The 17,472-nt window shown below is 38.6% G+C and overlaps 1 protein-coding gene across 3 annotated transcripts; it reads right to left on the bottom strand.

Annotated features, from left to right (window-relative positions):
• Positions 1-1,179: 1,179 nt before the first annotated feature.
• LOC308704146 (uncharacterized protein) lies at positions 1,180-17,127 on the bottom strand. Of its 3 annotated transcripts, none has more exons than XM_081388256.1 (3): positions 17,075-17,114; positions 13,057-13,343; positions 1,180-3,114 (listed from the first exon to the last, which is right to left on the bottom strand). In XM_081388256.1, the coding sequence occupies exons 2-3, from the start codon at positions 13,172-13,174 to the stop codon at positions 1,907-1,909; spliced, it is 1,326 nt and encodes a 441-aa protein (XP_081244382.1). In that variant the 5' UTR covers positions 13,175-13,343; positions 17,075-17,114; the 3' UTR covers positions 1,180-1,906. The 3 variants fall into 3 exon arrangements, with proteins under 3 accessions (XP_081244382.1, XP_081244383.1, XP_081244384.1); XM_081388257.1 differs by having other exon boundaries at positions 1,186-3,114; positions 17,059-17,127; XM_081388258.1 differs by lacking the exons at positions 13,057-13,343; positions 17,075-17,114 and adding an exon at positions 11,303-11,445 and having other exon boundaries at positions 1,186-3,114.
• Positions 17,128-17,472: the final 345 nt, after the last annotated feature.

Genomic DNA, 17,472 nt, shown 5'->3' on the forward strand with positions numbered 1-17,472 from the left:
TAGCGGTTGCTGGGCAACATGAGACGTATACAGTGACGTAAGATCTGGCTCTGTTGTGGCTCTCTAGCCGGTGGAAAGGCAAACCGGTTCTTAGTAAGCTCGTCAGTCGAACCAACTCTGAACCAGCTCTGGCTCTGGCTCTGAACCAGCACCCGGTTCTTGTTGGTGGAAAAGGGGTATGTGTGGCCCTTGTCTTTGATCCAGATCTGGGCCACTACAGGGCCGTCATTCTTTTCGTTATGTGGGCCGAGGGAAAAGGGGTTCTGTGGGACAGAGCTGGGTCAGATCACATTTCCTATGTGGGAAAGTGCATTTTTATGACCCAAGGTCACAATCCTGATTTGGATCAGATGATCACTGGACTGATCTGGATCACACTCCTCCCACCAACATTCAACCGTCATGTGTTTTGCCATGATCATGCTGTGCCATTATTGCCACACACGACACGGCCCAGCTCCAGCTGACAGGAGACATGCCATTGCCCACAGGAGGCCAGCAGTGCCAGATTGAGGACATATTCGGGACAAGACTGCTTGCTATGTGGGGTATTATGGTATTCCCTTGTAAAAATGAGGTTCAGTATTTGGGAATAGTCATTACTAAAGATCAGCACAAAAGGTGTTTACTAAATTTCACCCCAATTGTTGAAAAGGCGAAAAGGAAATTAAAGGAAAGGAAATTAAATCAATGGCTTTTGGGAGATCTTTCTTTAAGGAAGAGAGATCTAATTACAAAGGCTGACGGTATTTCTAGACTGACTTACACAGCAACGGCTTTGCATCTGAATAGACACATTTGTAAAGAGATTGATAAAGTACTATTTGACTTTATATGGAAAACAAAATGCATTACATAATGAAATCATGTGAATTCATATGAAAATTGTGAATTTTAAATAATACATTTTAAGTAAATTGAAATCCTTACTCCATTTGGAACTTAATCCCTTCCCAAAAGTTTTTGCTTTCTAAAGTTGTTAATATTTTCTTCTTGTTTGTTATTATACCATTGACAAAATACCAGTGAAATTATCTGAATTTCATCGCCAGGCATTTTTATCATGGTCCTTAATTTTCAAGCTTAACTTTTTACCGCATAAGTATATGGAACAACAAGGATATGTAATAAATGCAAATCATTGTTTTTGAAATATTGTTTTGACAGTGGCATCATATTGGTAGATCAGTTATTTAATTTAAATGGTTTTCTTTTCACTTACAGTTAGCTTTTGGCACATTATAAGATTCCTGTTACTGGGGAATATACTAAATGTTTTCATGCAATATGTAGGATTTGAGGGCGAACCAAACACAAATGAATCTTCCTGAGGGGTATTCCAGAAAGCTTGGTTAACTTGTTCTTCTTTTGATTTCTGTGTGAAGATGCATTTTATTTAAACCCCTGGCAAAATGATGGAATCACCACAATGCTCACCCAGCGTTTTTACTTTATAGCAAACAAACAAAACCATATCAAGATATCATTCCATATCAAGTAGAGGAAAAAAGTACCAGACCCTTTGAGACCTTCAAAATGATACCAAACATGAATTATCATGCTCTTTTAGGTGATATTTGAGCATCTTCAGTTCATGATGCTCAATGAGGAGGATGAGGGGATAGAGAAAGTGGGAACAGAAACCGATGTGGGCAATCAATAGTGAGGCGAGACTCTTCTGTCTCCACACAGTGCGGTGGGTGTGTTAGATGTGGTCCTCTTTTATAAAGTGTTTAAATGTTGATTCCAGCAAGAGTTCTGTGTTTCCTCAGAGTGTGGTCGAGTGGGTTCAGCCATTTTGGCACCAGTCTTACACCACTATCAATCGGCACTTACACTAAATGTAACAACATCAGAATCATTCTCTCGTTTTGGCGATTACCTAGTTATTTTTTGTTACTGACATTTAAATCAGGCTACTCGTCGAGTCAGCCAAGTAAAATTCTTTCACTTGGACCTTCAAAAAATCCACTTGGCCCAGACATGCGTTAATGTCGAGCCCTGGCTTCAGCTGACTTTCAAAAGCGAAGCCCGTTCCGTTCTGATCACACGTGTGCGGCTTCTCTCTACTGTGGATCTTCTCGTGTGTTTTCAGATTTGCCGACTGACTGAATCTCTTGTCACAGTGTGAACACTTGTAAGGTTTTTCTCCAGTGTGGATCCTCTCATGTGTTTTTAGACTTGATGACTGACTGAATCTCTTGTCACAGTGTGAACACTTGTAATGTTTTTCTCTAGTGTGAATTCTCTGGTGCTGTTTTAAATCACTCACTAAATTAAAACTCTTCCCACACTCAAAGCACACATGATCTTTTACATGAATATGAATTTTCTGATGTGTACGTAAATTATACAGCACTGAAAAACTCTTTCCACACACAAAACATGAATGTGGCTTCTCCTTTGTATGAACTTTAAGGTGTTTCTTTAGGGCGGGTGCCACAAGAAATGTTTTTCTGCACTGATCACATGTGAATGGTTTCTCGCCGGTGTGGATCCTTATGTGCTCTTTAAGGTATGCTGATCGTGTGAAACTCTTCCCACATTGATCACAATTGAACGGTTTCTCTCCTGTATGAACTCTCATGTGGTTCTGAAGCTGTGTTGATTGTGCAAAACTCTTCCCACACTGATCACATGTGAACGGCTTCTCTCCAGTATGAATTCTCATGTGAAGCTCAAGATGTTGTTTTTTTATGAAGCTCTTTCCACACTGATCACATGCGTGTGGCTTCTCTCCAGTGTGGATCTTCATGTGTTCTTTAAGGTGTTTTGACAGCGTGAAACTCTTCCCACATTGATCACATGTGTGTGGCTTCTCTCCGGTGTGGATTTTCATGTGTTGATTACGGTTTGTTATTTGTGTGAAACTCTTCCCACACTGATCACATGTGAACGGCTTCTCTCCAGTGTGAACTCTCATGTGAATCTCAAGATTACGTGTGTTTGGGAAACTCTTTCCACACTGAGTGCAGATGAAAGATTGCTTGGCTCTTCTTCTCTTCAAAAAGGTCTTTGTCTTTGAATGATTTAAAGGTTTTTCTCCAGATTTGACAAGATATTTCTCCTCCACTTCACTCACTTCTTCACTCTCCTCCTTCACTTTCATCAGGTCTGAAATGAAAGAAAAAAGGAATTAATTTCATTTTCAATGCATCATAAAAGTGAAAACTATTATACATTCGATCAACAGAATTATCAAAAATAATATCAAAAATGTACAATAGAGCTGCTATTATGACACCAATGTTTAGATTGCCGTTTAATTAATTTCAATATCCACCTTTTTTCCTGACGAGCCTCACGTAATAACCTAGAATACTGTCTAACACTTGATGTAGTCAGTTTGTGGCTGTAAATGAAGAGATGTCTTATCGATCACAAGTTCAGTATGGCGTACCACAAGGCTCAGTATTAGGACCGCTGCTGTTCACTCTGTACATGCTACCATTAGGAGATATCATTAGGAAACATGGCATTAGCTTTCACTGTTATGCTGACGATACTCAGCTGTATATTTCTTCAAAACCTAACGAAACTTACCAATTCAAAAAATTAACGGAATGCATAGCAGATATAAAAAATTGGATGACTAGTAATTTTCTACTACTTAATTCTGAAAAAACAGAGATTTTAATTATTGGACAAAAAACTTCCTCAATTAATAACCTAGAATACTGTCAGAATACTGCCTAGAATTAAGTCTTCGTCGTCGGTTAGGGTGTGCTCTTTGATACCACTCTTTCATTTAAAGTCACGTGTCTAGTATCTGCAAAACCACATTTTTCCATCTTAAAAATAGATCTAAATTACGCCATATGCTCTCATTGACAAATGCGGAACAATTAGTTCATGCGTTCATCACCTCAAGGCTAGTTTATTGTAATTCTATTATGGGTGGTTGCCCTGCACGCTTAATAAACAAACTACAGGCCCTTGCACACTGAGCGGGAAATTCGCGTCCGAAATTTTCAATATATTTCAATGTATTTTTTTTTTTTTCTGTATGGGTCCCCAAAAGTGTCAAAATATATATGGCATACTGTATATTCCAAATACATTGAAATATATTCTGAAATATAACAAAAATATATGATGTTAAGTGTGAAATATATTTATTGGGCCTATTTCAAATATTTGCATATATTCCAAAATATATACTGAAAATATATTTCAAATATATTTCTTTTGTGTATGGGAAAGCTCTGCTCATACTGAGTTCAGATATGGATAGTACAATTACAACATACACAAAGGTAATCAGATGTCAGGGGTGGAACCAATGAAAGCAGGGAGACAGAGGAGATTCTTTAGCTTGGAGTTGTTTTTATTAACATTCTATTAACAAAAAGTCTCTCCATCTGAATCTGTCGAATTTCCACACTGACTCCTCTCATCATCAGTACTACTCTTATCTGAGCAGTCATGAGGTGTGAGCTGCCGGGGCAAGGGGGGCAGGGTGTGACACACTGGTCGACACTTTCCGTTCACTAGTTCCCAGCCGTGACCAATGGGAGAAGGATGCTCTTGCAGGTTGTAATGGAGCTGGCAATATGTGAGGCAGTTTGTCCTTTCCATATGAAGATTCAAAGAGTCATCATCAGGTGGGAGACAGATTGTACACTTATTCTTCAGTTTGTGCCATTTGGAAACTCTGGCCTTCCCGCAGCTCACATCTGCACTCTCAGCATAAATGATGGAGAGGACTAATGCCTTCATATCCGCTCTGACTTCATGTTTTAATTCCACTCTCACCCACTCGTCCCAGAGCTCTCTTGCCTCAGAATTGATCTTCACCTTCTCCAACACCTTCTTCTTCCCATGCCCATAGAACCCTGAGGTATGGTCTCTGCCAGTGATCACATGGAGAGGTATGATGATATCTGCAACCTCTTACGAGAGCATGGCACGGCAGTTGATTAAGGCATGCTTGCGTTTAATCAGCAGATCACCTCTGACTTGCTGCGAGGCATAAGCTGCTTGGACATACACATCTGTGTCATCACAGTCTAGAACAACAGGTCCAGTGTACTTACTTGCTCAAGGATCCCTTTCCCACTCTACAGATAATAAAATATTTCCATCGTGCCATGAAATATGAAACGCTTTTTTCTGGACTTAAGACTGAGGGTGAAAAGGTAAAAATAAACCTTTATAGATCCTTTAATTATGTCTATTAGGCACATTGTTGGCACCTCCTTTCTTTTTGACATTTTAATGGAGTCAAAGCTTATTTAAGGGGTTCCAGAGCCCCACGAACACCTGTATTTTGCACACTGATTCTAAGCCAATTTGACAATGATCCTGCTTGACATTTGTAGTTATAGCTATTACTTCAAAGTTAATTGACTGACTGACTGATTGATTGATTGAGTGATTGAATTACATTCTCCCCAGGGTTAGGGTTAAGATTAGTTATGAAAAGAAGCAGAGATATTCAGAGCTTCTTCAAAAAAAAAAAAGAGTCAGAGCCAGCCACAGCTTCTACCAGCTGCAGTGAAAAGGCTACATTCAAGTTGTTTGTCACTCCAGTTATACAATTACTACTGTCTAAAACATCACTACACAAGAACAATAGTTAAAACAGTTGTAAAAGACAGAAGAACAATAATAAAATGTGCATAATACATATATACACACACAGAAACACACGTTTGTGTGTATGTATGTATGTATGTATGTATGTATGTATGTTTGTACATATGTATGACTGTGTGAGTGTAAAATATATATATATATATATATATTTATATATATATATATATATATATATATATATATATATATATATATATATGTGTGTGTGTGTGTGTGTCACAACCTCCAGCCTATTGATGTCTCAGATTTCTCAGATATCTGTTTATTCCCACAGCTGACCAGCCACACCCAGAGGAGGATCCAGCAGTGTCTGGAGCTCCACCTGCTAAGCATGGTAACTCAAGTTCTGTTATGTCCAGATATGTAATTTATGAACAGTTACCTGAAGTTGTCGTGTACTCTCATACTAAATTTAATTTAAAAAGGACGGTCCAATTTTGCCCAAAGTGTATGCTATTAATTTGCTAAGACACAGCAAACCCCACACTTAAACCATAGACAATCTATTCTTTAAATCTCAACACAAAACATTATGAAAAGACAAAGGAAAATGTTTGACACTAATTTGTACACATACAGTCTATGGGGGTGTAATGGTTTTACTACTTCAGGTTCTTCATCTAGTGATACAGAGGGCATGTCAGTAGGTGATGGTGACACCGATGACAGAGAGGCACAAGACATGTTGCACAAGACATGCTGCCCCACCTGGACCTCACGCTATGTTGTGACATTTTATCTTTCAGTTTACACAACATTATGAGTGCCTTCCATTTAAATAACATGGAAGTTGTAATACTGACCACAAATTCACTTTGTAACTAATCATTTTGAATGAAACTTCATAAAAACTGAAGTAAGGACTGATCACGATTATTTATAATATTTATTATCACTAGAGGGAGCGGGGGCCGGTGAGAGGATTTTTCACGAGTGAAGATATTACAGCGCCCAAGTCGAAGTGCTCACAAGCACTTGCTATGGTATTCCGCCATACAATATAGTTATCCATTTTACACGCTTAGAAAAGCGCAACGTTTTGTTTTGTGTCACCGTCCTAGGTCGAGTTACACTACTCGAGTAACTGTATTTAAATAGGGAAAACGTCAAGGTGTTTTGTTGCTTCTCTGCTTGGCACCTATTGAATGAACTGGGCTAAGCTAAGTGCTAAAAAAGTTTCGCGCAAGACAGAGCGATTTAGTGCACACACTAAAACGAGAGAGGTATGCATCAACCCGTCTTAGTTAAGGGAATAACATAGTTTAATATGAAAACACGGTGCAGTATCCCTTTAACGCTGGGTTCTTTGTGAATCTGTGCAGGGTTGTCTTGCACTGGCAACCAAAAACCCACTTCTTTGGTGACATTGACTTCCCTAAAGCCAAGCACAGTGCTTTGATGGGCGTACTGCTTTCGCTCTCTCGCTCTGGTCTACGGGTGCGTGCGCCCTTCCGGCAGAAGTGCCCTTAGGACCCGTATAAGGAAATTCCGCCCCATCTGACGTCACACAGGCCCATACTCGAAAAAAACTTTCCGAAACTTGTGACAAACCGGAAGGAGTATTTTTGCCACAGAAATACTCCATCAAACGTACAACTTTATTTTTGAAACTTTGTCCATGTTTAGCATGGGAATCCAACTCTTTAACAGTGTAAAAAACTCAGTATGCATGAAATAGCATATCACCCCCCCTTTAAGGTATTTCCGCGAACCATGCATGGCAACAGGAAGAGGTCCTTCAACAGCGAGTGGTATAAACAACACCCATGGCTTGAGTACTCCCAAAGCCAAAACTCTGCATACTGTTTTGCATGTCGAGACTTCTCTTTTGACAAACACCCCAGCATCTGTACTCACATCACAACTGGGATTCTCTCATTGGAAAAAGGCAATGTACAAAGATGGTGGATTTAAAGTACATGAAAAGTCAGAGGGTCATGTCAATGCCATGTTTGCATGGGGTGAGCACAAGAAGGCAATAGTAACAGATTGTTCCATACATGATGCCCTTAATGAAGCATACAACAAGAAAGTCCAAGAGAATCGAAAATATATTAAAACAGCGGCTGAAGTACTTCTTTTGACGGCAACACAAAACATTGCACAACAAGGTCACCGTGAGACAGAAGAGGCAGATAACAGAGGAAACTTTTTAGAAATTTTGGAAATGATTGCAAAGCATGACCCCAGTGGTACAGAAAAAAATGAAGGGAAAGCAGAATGCCAAGTAGGCTACACGAGCAGTGTAATACAAAATGAAAACCGAGAATGCTTGGCAAATATGGTCCATGAGGAGATAATTCAGGAAGTGAATGAAAGTGAAGTGCTCTCTGTGATTGCTGATGAAACCAAAGACCTGAAAAAGAAGGAGCAGCTCTCTCTGGTACTTAGGTACTACTACAATGGGGCAGTGCACGAAAGTTTTCTTAAATTTCAACAAACGACACGATTAGATGCAGAGGGACTCAAGGACAAAATCATCCACTGTTTTGAAAGATATGGACTTGAGTACAGATCCAATCTTGTTGTACAAAGTGAGTGGGAAACACTCTGAAATGGCAGCCAGAATAAAGACTGACGCAAAACATGCAGTTTATGTACACTGTAACGCACATTGCCTGAACTTGGTACTCACTGATACTGTGAAGGCAGTCCCAGAGGCTGATTGCTTTTTTGCACTACTGCAGAAGCTTTATGTGTATATGTCTGGGTCCTATGTTCACCAGAAGTGGCTGGATGTGCAAAAGGAAATGTATGAAGGTCAGCCGAGGGACTTGCAGAAGCTCAGTGACACGAGATGGGCATGTAGATACTTGGCCTGCAGGAATCTAATGGACCGATTACCTGCTGTACTTCGTGTTCTGCATGACATTCCTACAGAAAATAGTGGGGAAAGATCTGTAGATGCTCGAGGTTTGCTGACTTAGCTAGACCTAAGCTTTGTCAGTCTTCTTGCAACCTTCCGAAGGCTCCTTGGGGATGCAAAGGTGCTGTCTGACACCCTCCAATCTCCTTCACTTGACCTTGCCATGGCAGTGGATTTAGTAAGTGCACTCAAAGACTCATTTCAGGTGTACAGAAGTGAAACATTTGTTGACAATCTGTGGAAAAGTATTGTAGACACTGCCACAAAGTGCAATATAGCCATTGAAAATGCAGGGAAAAAGAGGTCTCAAAAAGTTAATTCCAGACTTGGTGGGTCTGTCATAACCTCTACATTGGGTCAGCGCAAATGTAACGATGGTGACAAGGATTCCTTTAGGAGGACAATCTTCTACCCCATTGTGGACACCATACTTGGAGAGTTAGACAGGCGCTTCTCCAAAGACAATTGTGAAATAATGAGAGGAATACAAGCTTTGGACCCCAAAAGCACGTTTCCTTCAAGAGGAAGCAGTCTTTCGCCTAGGAGAAATTTATGAAAGAGATCTCAGTCATGAACTCCACCAGACAAGGAGGCTTTTGCAAAGGAAACAGCAAAGTGGAATGCCAAACTTGTCCGGTATTGTTGAACTTGCAGTGTTCCTTGAACCCCATAAGGATGTTTTCACAAGCTTTTTCATCTATGCAAGATAGCCATAGCCCTTCCGGTAAGCAGTGCAGCATGTGAGCGCAGCTTCTCAGCTCTTAAACTCATCAAGACCCATTTGCGCACAACAATGACAGATGACAGACTGAGCAACCTGGGTGTTCTCAGCATTGAGGCTAGAATAGCAATTGACATGAACAAGTTTATTAAACTTTTTGCTACAATCACCAAAACAGGAGAATTCATCTGGTGTAAGATGAATGATGAATTTTTTAGTTTTGTTTGGTTTGTTACAATTGTTTGTTTAATTTTCACAAGTTACATTATGAAGAAGCACCTTAACCCCTAAATTATATTTGGTTTGGTGGCATTGCATTGGACTTTAAGTCTTGTCTTGTGGTCTTTATGGCCTATGTGAAAGCATTTTGTTATTGCACTTTGTTACTATTATTAAAATCCTCTATTGTTCATGACAGTTTGAAGTTTTACATAACATTTCTTTATAGTATATATGGCCACCCCACTCTAGCTTTGTGTCCCATCTTGGCCACCCCAGTAAAAATGTCCTGGATACGCCACTGGTTAGCGGCCCCTAAGTTAATAACTAACTATCTTTGCAACAGGAGTGAATCAATCAATCAAAACTAACTTTAACTGGACAATAACTTTATTCTAGAGCTGCTGTAAAGCCAAAACAATCTCTGTTACTGTAATTTCTTATTATCAATGTAAAGCTGCTTTGAAACAATCTATATTGTTAAAAGCGCTATTTACATGGTGATTTGACTTGATGAGCCAACTGCGTTTTGAATTATGGGTGGTATTTCCAGTCTGGGGATCTTCCATTCAAAATGACTGAAACAAATAATTTCAAATCATAAGGTTGAGTAACAAGTATAGTTCATCTGTCAATTTGACTCAATGAGCTGTCAATTTTTCTTCATGTTTTATATTCAGACATCATGAGATTAACATAACACTTGGTATTTTAACGTGACGGGTTATAACAAGAATATGGCAAGAGCACATTTTTCTTCCATATTATAATCTTTTTTCCCCTTTATATTCTGCTATAACAGTATGAAAAAGGACAACACATACTGCACTTTTGTGGTCTATTCTCCTGATTTAATTTACAAATATCCCAAGAAAATTACGTTTTAGGGGTTATTCATGGTCTGTTGAAAAAGTACCTTGTTTTTACACTTTTAAATGTAATTTTATTTCTCAATGGTTGCAGGTCGAGTAGAATAATGTCATCTCATTGTACCCAGTTTTTAAAATGAGCATTTTATTAAGTTCATAGATCAAGTATTTCACTGGTTGTTTACGGCTTAGTGGAAGTAAAACACTCAACTAGTGTTGAATTAACAATTTTTAGCATTATCTGTGTCCTACAAGTTTCAAAATGGTTGAAAATAAGTGTGAACCAGATATACTATAAATATGAAATAAAATACCTAAAATAATATTCAGTTGAAGTAATGTTGACAATTAAAGCTAGGGTAGGTTGGATTTTTATAAAATTTTATATTTTTTTTTTAAATTTGTTTAAACTGTCTTTATATACCAATACATAATTAAAATGTAAGTGCTCTGAAAAAGAGTATAAAAATCGAGTGACTGTAGACCTTTTAATCTGCAATTAACACAGCTCATTATTTCCATTCACTCTACCCCTCCCTTCTGGGCTCCTTCCAAAGCCACGCCCCCAAAACACATGAACGCGTGACGCCAAACACTCAGGCTCAGCTGGAACAAGACGCATTTATTTACCTGAGACGAGTGGAGAGGAGCGCAGTGCATGCAGTGACATCATGTCAGAATCACATGTAATAAAATACCTAACTTTATCACTATAAATATAAACAAATAAGATTTATTTTAGTACTCACTATCAAGCTAGCATATCGATACTGGTAAAGTTTAAAATATCGGCTACTTTGTTTGATTCGGTAACAAGCTATATTTATAGCTAGCGAGCTATATTTATAAGGCAAAGCTAAAAACAGGTTGCACTGATACACGTTTTTCCATTACCATCAGTTACACTGTGATGAAGGTGAATTTCGTGTTAGATTCATAACATATATGGTGTTTTGCATGTAAGAGTTTCCATGATGAAAGCATTGTTGACTCTGATGAGGACTAACGTTACAGTCCGGTGACAAGTACCTCATGGTCGGTTCAAGGACAGGTCCGGGGTCGAGGGCGAAGCAGAGGAGGTCGTTCAAGAGTGCGGGCAACCAGGGTCCGAGGAAGTAGTTTTTGCCTTGTTTGCCTTCGCTGACTGAATATGCAGGTGCTTTGAATTTTGAATGCTCTTTCTCTGCCATAATTTCACTCTTCGTAGGTTCCGCGCATCTCTTGACTTGCACTCCTCAAATCAAACGGGTGCGCGCGCATATGGGCAGATCTAGCAACAGGGGTGGTAGCCATGGTTGCGAGAGTGAGTGACAGCACGAGACATGAAGGCATCTGATTGGTTCTTTACACTCGGACCGAGTGGCAGTGATTGGTCAGAGTTTTTACTGTCCTGCAGCTGCTACAGAGGTCTGATTGTTTTCATTCCTTTTTCTGAACACATAATGTATTGACTACTCTCAGGATGGAAGGACCATTTCACCCAGTATAAAAAAAAGTGTTTCTGAACAGGATTACCTACCCTAGCTTTAATATGAAATTCTCAAACCTCCCTTTACTGACCACTTGTTGAAAGTCGAAACATTTTTGCACCCATTTCATAGGTAATTCTAATTCACAGCTGTTGAAGACCCTGTGTACTGAAAATCAAGTTTTAAAGGTATTTAAAAAATGTTTAAAAATTTAATTTTGATGATCAAAGATGAGTTGTAATGGATAAAATTATTGACTAGAGAGGGACTATCCTGCTTCAGCAAATCTTAAAGTGAGGAAGTGCTTGAAGCTTTATAACATGAATGTTCTTCAGCATCATAAATTAACAGGCGTGTAAAGATACCCTCATGTCAGGATTCGATATGTATCATGATAATGAACTCACGATATGATATTATTGTGATACTCCAATACATATGTGATGCGATCTGGGAAAACCCGTCGGATGTCGCGCTGGGCCGTTTTCAGTAAATTCCAAAATAGTTTGAATGTCAGTTTTTTTGTCAAATTTTTTTTTCCATTAAATTATTATTCTATAACATCTTTTCTCTTATCTCTGAAAATATCTTGGCAAAATTCCCTTGTTTAGTGCAGAAAAACAGCGATTTATAGTGTCAAGCTGAAAATACTCTCTTTCTCTAATGCATTCTATGCGACCATTAGCGCCCGGCAGAGGTGAAAAAAAAAAAAAAAAAAACAATCGCCGTATATCCCATACACCTGTCCGTCTCGTAAGACTACAAAGATAGTTTACCTTTAAAATAAACCGCATACATGTACAGTGAATGTGTATAGTGCGCATTTCGCGCCAATCCTGTTTAAACTATAACGTCACGCAGTTTCATAACAATCGCGAGATGGACGCGTCTCAACGGTGACAGTTATTTAAACCTGTTTTTCTCAAAATTCCGTTCCAGAAAATCATAGAGATCGGCCGACTTCAGATAAACATAACTTCTGCTAGCAACAAGCTATGATAAAAATAAAAACAGATTTGGAAAGGGCTTGATACCAGCATCCATATGATATCAAAACCTGTAATAGGTAAAATTTCACCATGTGGTGGGTTTTCCCAGATCGCATCACATATGTTAAAAGGTTAACAAAAAATGTATTGTTGATTAAAATGCTAAATATCATATTATATTGTGGGTGTAAATGAATAGGCTTGGACTTGGTGCTGGAAACCCAATTCACAGGACAATAGTGACACCAGAATAAAAATATTAATTGTGATATGATGGTGACATGATTGTTACACCCCTATGAATGAATGAAGAATAAACACCAACCTCTTTGTTCTTCAGGATCTTCAGTGTGTTTCATTCTGCAGGGTTCTGGATCACTCATGTTCTCAATGTCCTCTTTAATAAACTCAGTCTTTACAGATTTCAGCTCTTCCTGATGCATTGCTGCTCGTCTTCACTTGTAGCTGATGGGAATTTACAGCATTTATTGGAGAATTGCAGTGGGAGGAGCTTCACTGATGATGTGATGATGTGGGAGGAGCTTCACTGATGATGAATTGTAGTGTGAGGAGCTTCAATGATGATGATGAATTGTAGTGTGAGGAGTTGATCTGCCAAAATCAAAAGTATATAAGTTACTGAGTTTGTTTTTAATCTAATGGACAACAGAATATAATAAATGTAAATTCTTCAAAATATAAATGGTAGGAAAAACAGTTGAAAGCATTAACAGACATACACGTACGTATAGTAATCAACAAATACCCTCAGTCTGTTGACACCAATGAATTGAACTTTAAGTGGCAATTTATATCTGAAGACATCAGCATAATAAATGAGGTGAAAACAGGAACTATTGTCATGAAATAAAGAGTGTTTTCAGCAGATCTGTTAATATTGATGAGCCTCAGACTATCAACACTCATTCAACAAGCCATTCAGGATCATCTGAAGATATACAGTATATATATAGCCTATACAAACGAAATGTTTTTTTAAAGCACTTTTATTTAAGTTATTGCTGTTGTTCATTTAATTTGTTTTAAAATTCACATTTCATCCAGAGCGGTTTCTTCTCGCTTTGCAATGTTTTTGCTTTCTTCTCGATGTGCAATGCGTGCATAGGCTACACAGACCACGGTCTGTGTAGCCTATGCACACATTGCACATCTGCTCACGCAACTTTCTCTCTCTCGCGTGCCGGTCACCACAACACAGCAAGCAGGCAAAGCACACGACGGCACGCAAACTATATATAGCCTATTTCGTTTTTCTTAGTTACAAAACCCGAACCCGACCCGAACCCGAGACTGTTCAATAAACATTAACCTGAACCCGACCCGAAACCCGCACATTTTTCGGGACCCGTCGGGCTCGGGTCGGGTAGCAAACCTCTAGATATGGCTAATTTGGCTGGAATTACAACAGATAATGCGTCACACAACCGCACGGCTTCCAGTGAATACACCTGGATACCATGTTTTGGGCACAATCTGCATTTGGCACTGAACAAAGCCATAGATATCGATCGTGTGGCAAGCTGTCTGTCCAGGCTCCGTAAGACTGTGTCAGGCTTCTCCAGATCAAACAAGATGTCTAGACTGCTCAAAGACAAACAAAAGTCTTTAAACCTGCCACAACATGCATCAATCCATGATGAGCCCACCCGATGGGGTTCCTATGACATGGTGGAACGATTTTGTGAGCAACAGCAAGCTGTCTCTGCTCTTCTGGCTGAGGACCGGAAGAAGTGGCACCTGATGCCCAGGGACACAGACATGACCACTTTAGAAACCGTGAGGGATGTTCTGGCTCCACTCAATGACTTCACTGATGCTCTGAGTGGAGAGAAAGAAACCACCATATCATCAGTCCTGTCCAAATCAAAGCCTGCCTAAAAGACGAGGAAGGCGACCGCCCCTTGGCTCTAGAGATGAAGAACAAAATTAGAGGAGATTTTGAGAAAAGATATGATGATCACAACCTGCAGATGACACTAAACACCTCCACATTCCTTGATCCTAGATTTAAAGGTACTTTTGTAACTACGGAGGAGGATATAAAGATGGAACTGCTCCGTAAAGCTGAGGCCGTTCAGCTTCCACCCCACAGTCCAGTGGACCCTAGAGGAGCAGGTGCTGCACCAAAGAGGAATAGGAGAGCTCTGCACCATAACCTCAGAGAAGAAAGGGGCAACATTCTCCCACACCTGCAACACCCACAGATAGATTAAATGGTGAGTTTGTTGACTACAAACAGTTCAGAGAAACCAGCCCCGCAGAGGATCCCCTGGCCTGGTGGAGTCAACATGAGGCACAACTGTCCATCCTGGCGCACTTTGCGAAGAAGTATCTTTGCATTTCTGCTTCAAGTTGTGCATCTGAACGGGTATTCAGCACATCTGGGAATATCTGCTGTCCGAGACGTTCCAGACTGACTGAGGAACATTTAGAAACGCTAGTTTTCTTGGCCAAGAACTGAACTGGACATCAAGAAATGAACATCTGCTGGTCATTCTAGGGTTAATGCTCACTAGTGAAAAAACAACAACTCAGGTTTGATAAGAGATAATGCAGCTAAATTTGATTTGTTTTTTTTAAACTGAATGCCATCGCTTTAATTTGTTATTTATGTTTTGATATTTAATATTTTGTTCGTATGTTTAATATAATTGTTGTTCATATTTTCATTCAAAGTCCAGAATTAAAATAAAGTTCACTGGTTGAGTTTTCTCCTCTGAAAGGAAAGGTTGCACAACTGACAGAATAAGTTACAATATCTGAGATATTGCTGCTAAATTTTATTTGCTTTTTTACCTTGAATGCCATTGCTTAAATTTATATTATTTATATTTTGATATTTAATCTTTTGAGTTCAGAAACATTGTTTAATATAATCGCTGTTCATATTTTTATTCAAAGTTCAGAATCAAGATAAAGTTATTACTGGTAACTCTTATGTTTCTTATGATAATGCTGTTATTATTATTATTATTTTACCTTGAATGTCATTGCTCTAAATTATTTTTTATATTTTGATATTTCATATTTTGTTTAAATGTTTAATATTCTGCTGTTCATATGTTCATTTATTAGTGTGTTAGATGATTAGAATGTTGTCCCGGTTTTAAAATAAAGCACAGCAAAGATATTTGAGAGTGTTTCTCCCTTTTCAGGAAAAGTATCGAAAAAGTATCGAAATAGCAATTCTTGACTTAGTATCGGTATCGAAACAATAATTTTGGTATCGTGACAACACTAAATTTAAGGTGGATCTATGCATTAATTCACAAAAATTCTCGCCATTGACAACATATATTAGGCTACATCTCATTTTAAATAGACAAATTAAACCCCATGTAGCCTACTAGGCTATTTAAATCGATTGCTGGACATCGTAATGTTATTGTACATATATCTGATTTAGCATTGTATTAGCAACCCGCACCCCACCTGTCCCACCCACTTTTTAAAACAAAGTTACACCACTGTCAGCAGATAATCTTTTTTTGAAAGTTAGAATGATTTGTTAGACTTTTCATTTGCTGTTAGAAACACATTATTTGAGTCAGGATATATGATAAAAGCCTATAAAACTGCTTTAGTGAAAGACAATACTGTTATTTCTCACAATAAAACATGGATGAATCATCAATAATAGAGCTAAATAAATTGACACCTATCTTTGTGAACTTCTACATGCATAACCATAATATGTCCATATGAATCTAAATTCGACTTAATAACAACATTAAGTGCAATAAAGTAATTTGATCATAAACATGTTAAAGAATTGTATTTGCAGAAACTGACAACGATCACAAAACTCTTGAAAATAATAATGTTTTCTGTGTCAAACTTAAATAATAGTTATTTATATTCACATTTATATATATATTTTAAATTCCCCACGTTCATTACTCATACAGGACAATAGAATATATCTAAATTTTGACAAGTAAATGAAATCTGCAAAAGATAAATAACGTTATAGACAAAGAAATAAAGGTAAACATGAAAATGGCAACAGCAACACTTGGGATCAATTCCGCTCACAGATCTCAAACTTTAACTTGACATTCAGTAACAGTTCTCACACAAACATCGAGACAATCACATAAACGAACACAAAATCGCTCAGGTCTGAATGAACTCCACATATTCTCCTCATGCTCGCTGCTGCTGCACTAAATGTTTATTTCAGTAGGAAGACGCCAGAAAAGACACACAAGTATCGCTGTGATCGATGCAAACAATACAGAAATGAGTCTGTCGCTTAATCAATCTGTATAAAGGGTGTTTGATGGAGTGTAAATATGAGAAATACCGTAAACTGATCTCACCTCAGAGGACTCGACACTGAAACTGAATGACGGAAGAGACGGCGCGAGTGAGTGGTGGTGACGTCATCGGTCTCCAACGCACGCGCGTACGGGACATCCCCGCATCCATTCTTGAGACTTCATTTGCTCACATCTATTCTGTGTTTTAAGTAGGAACAGGTATAATTACAATAAACATAGGCCAATAGAACTAAAATACATGGTAAACCGATAATAAGATACAATCACATAACTTTTTTTTGATGTCAATGAAAATTACATTCTAATAATACAAATACATTTATTTACAGTAAAAAAAGTCACTGCAGATTAAGTATTTGATTAAAAGGCTGCAGCGAGGACAGTCTCCGAGAGCACACCGACACTGGAACTATCCATCCAGGCCACTGGTTGGCGCT

The sequence above is a fragment of the Scardinius erythrophthalmus genome, assembly GCF_964197995.2.
Source record: "Scardinius erythrophthalmus genome assembly, chromosome: 1".
NCBI lineage: Eukaryota > Metazoa > Chordata > Actinopteri > Cypriniformes > Leuciscidae > Scardinius > Scardinius erythrophthalmus.

What these genes read in the sequence shown, in the direction of transcription:
- LOC308704146 (XM_081388256.1), bottom strand. Translation starts at nt 13,174, where the DNA reads ATGCATCAGGAAGAGCTGAAATCTGTAAAGACTGAGTTTATTAAAGAG. An exon ending in AGATCCTGAAGAACAAAGAG is followed by an intron (nt 3,115 to 13,056) that starts GTTGGTGTTTAT and finishes CTTTCATTTCAG; the next exon opens with ACCTGATGAAAGTGAAGGAG.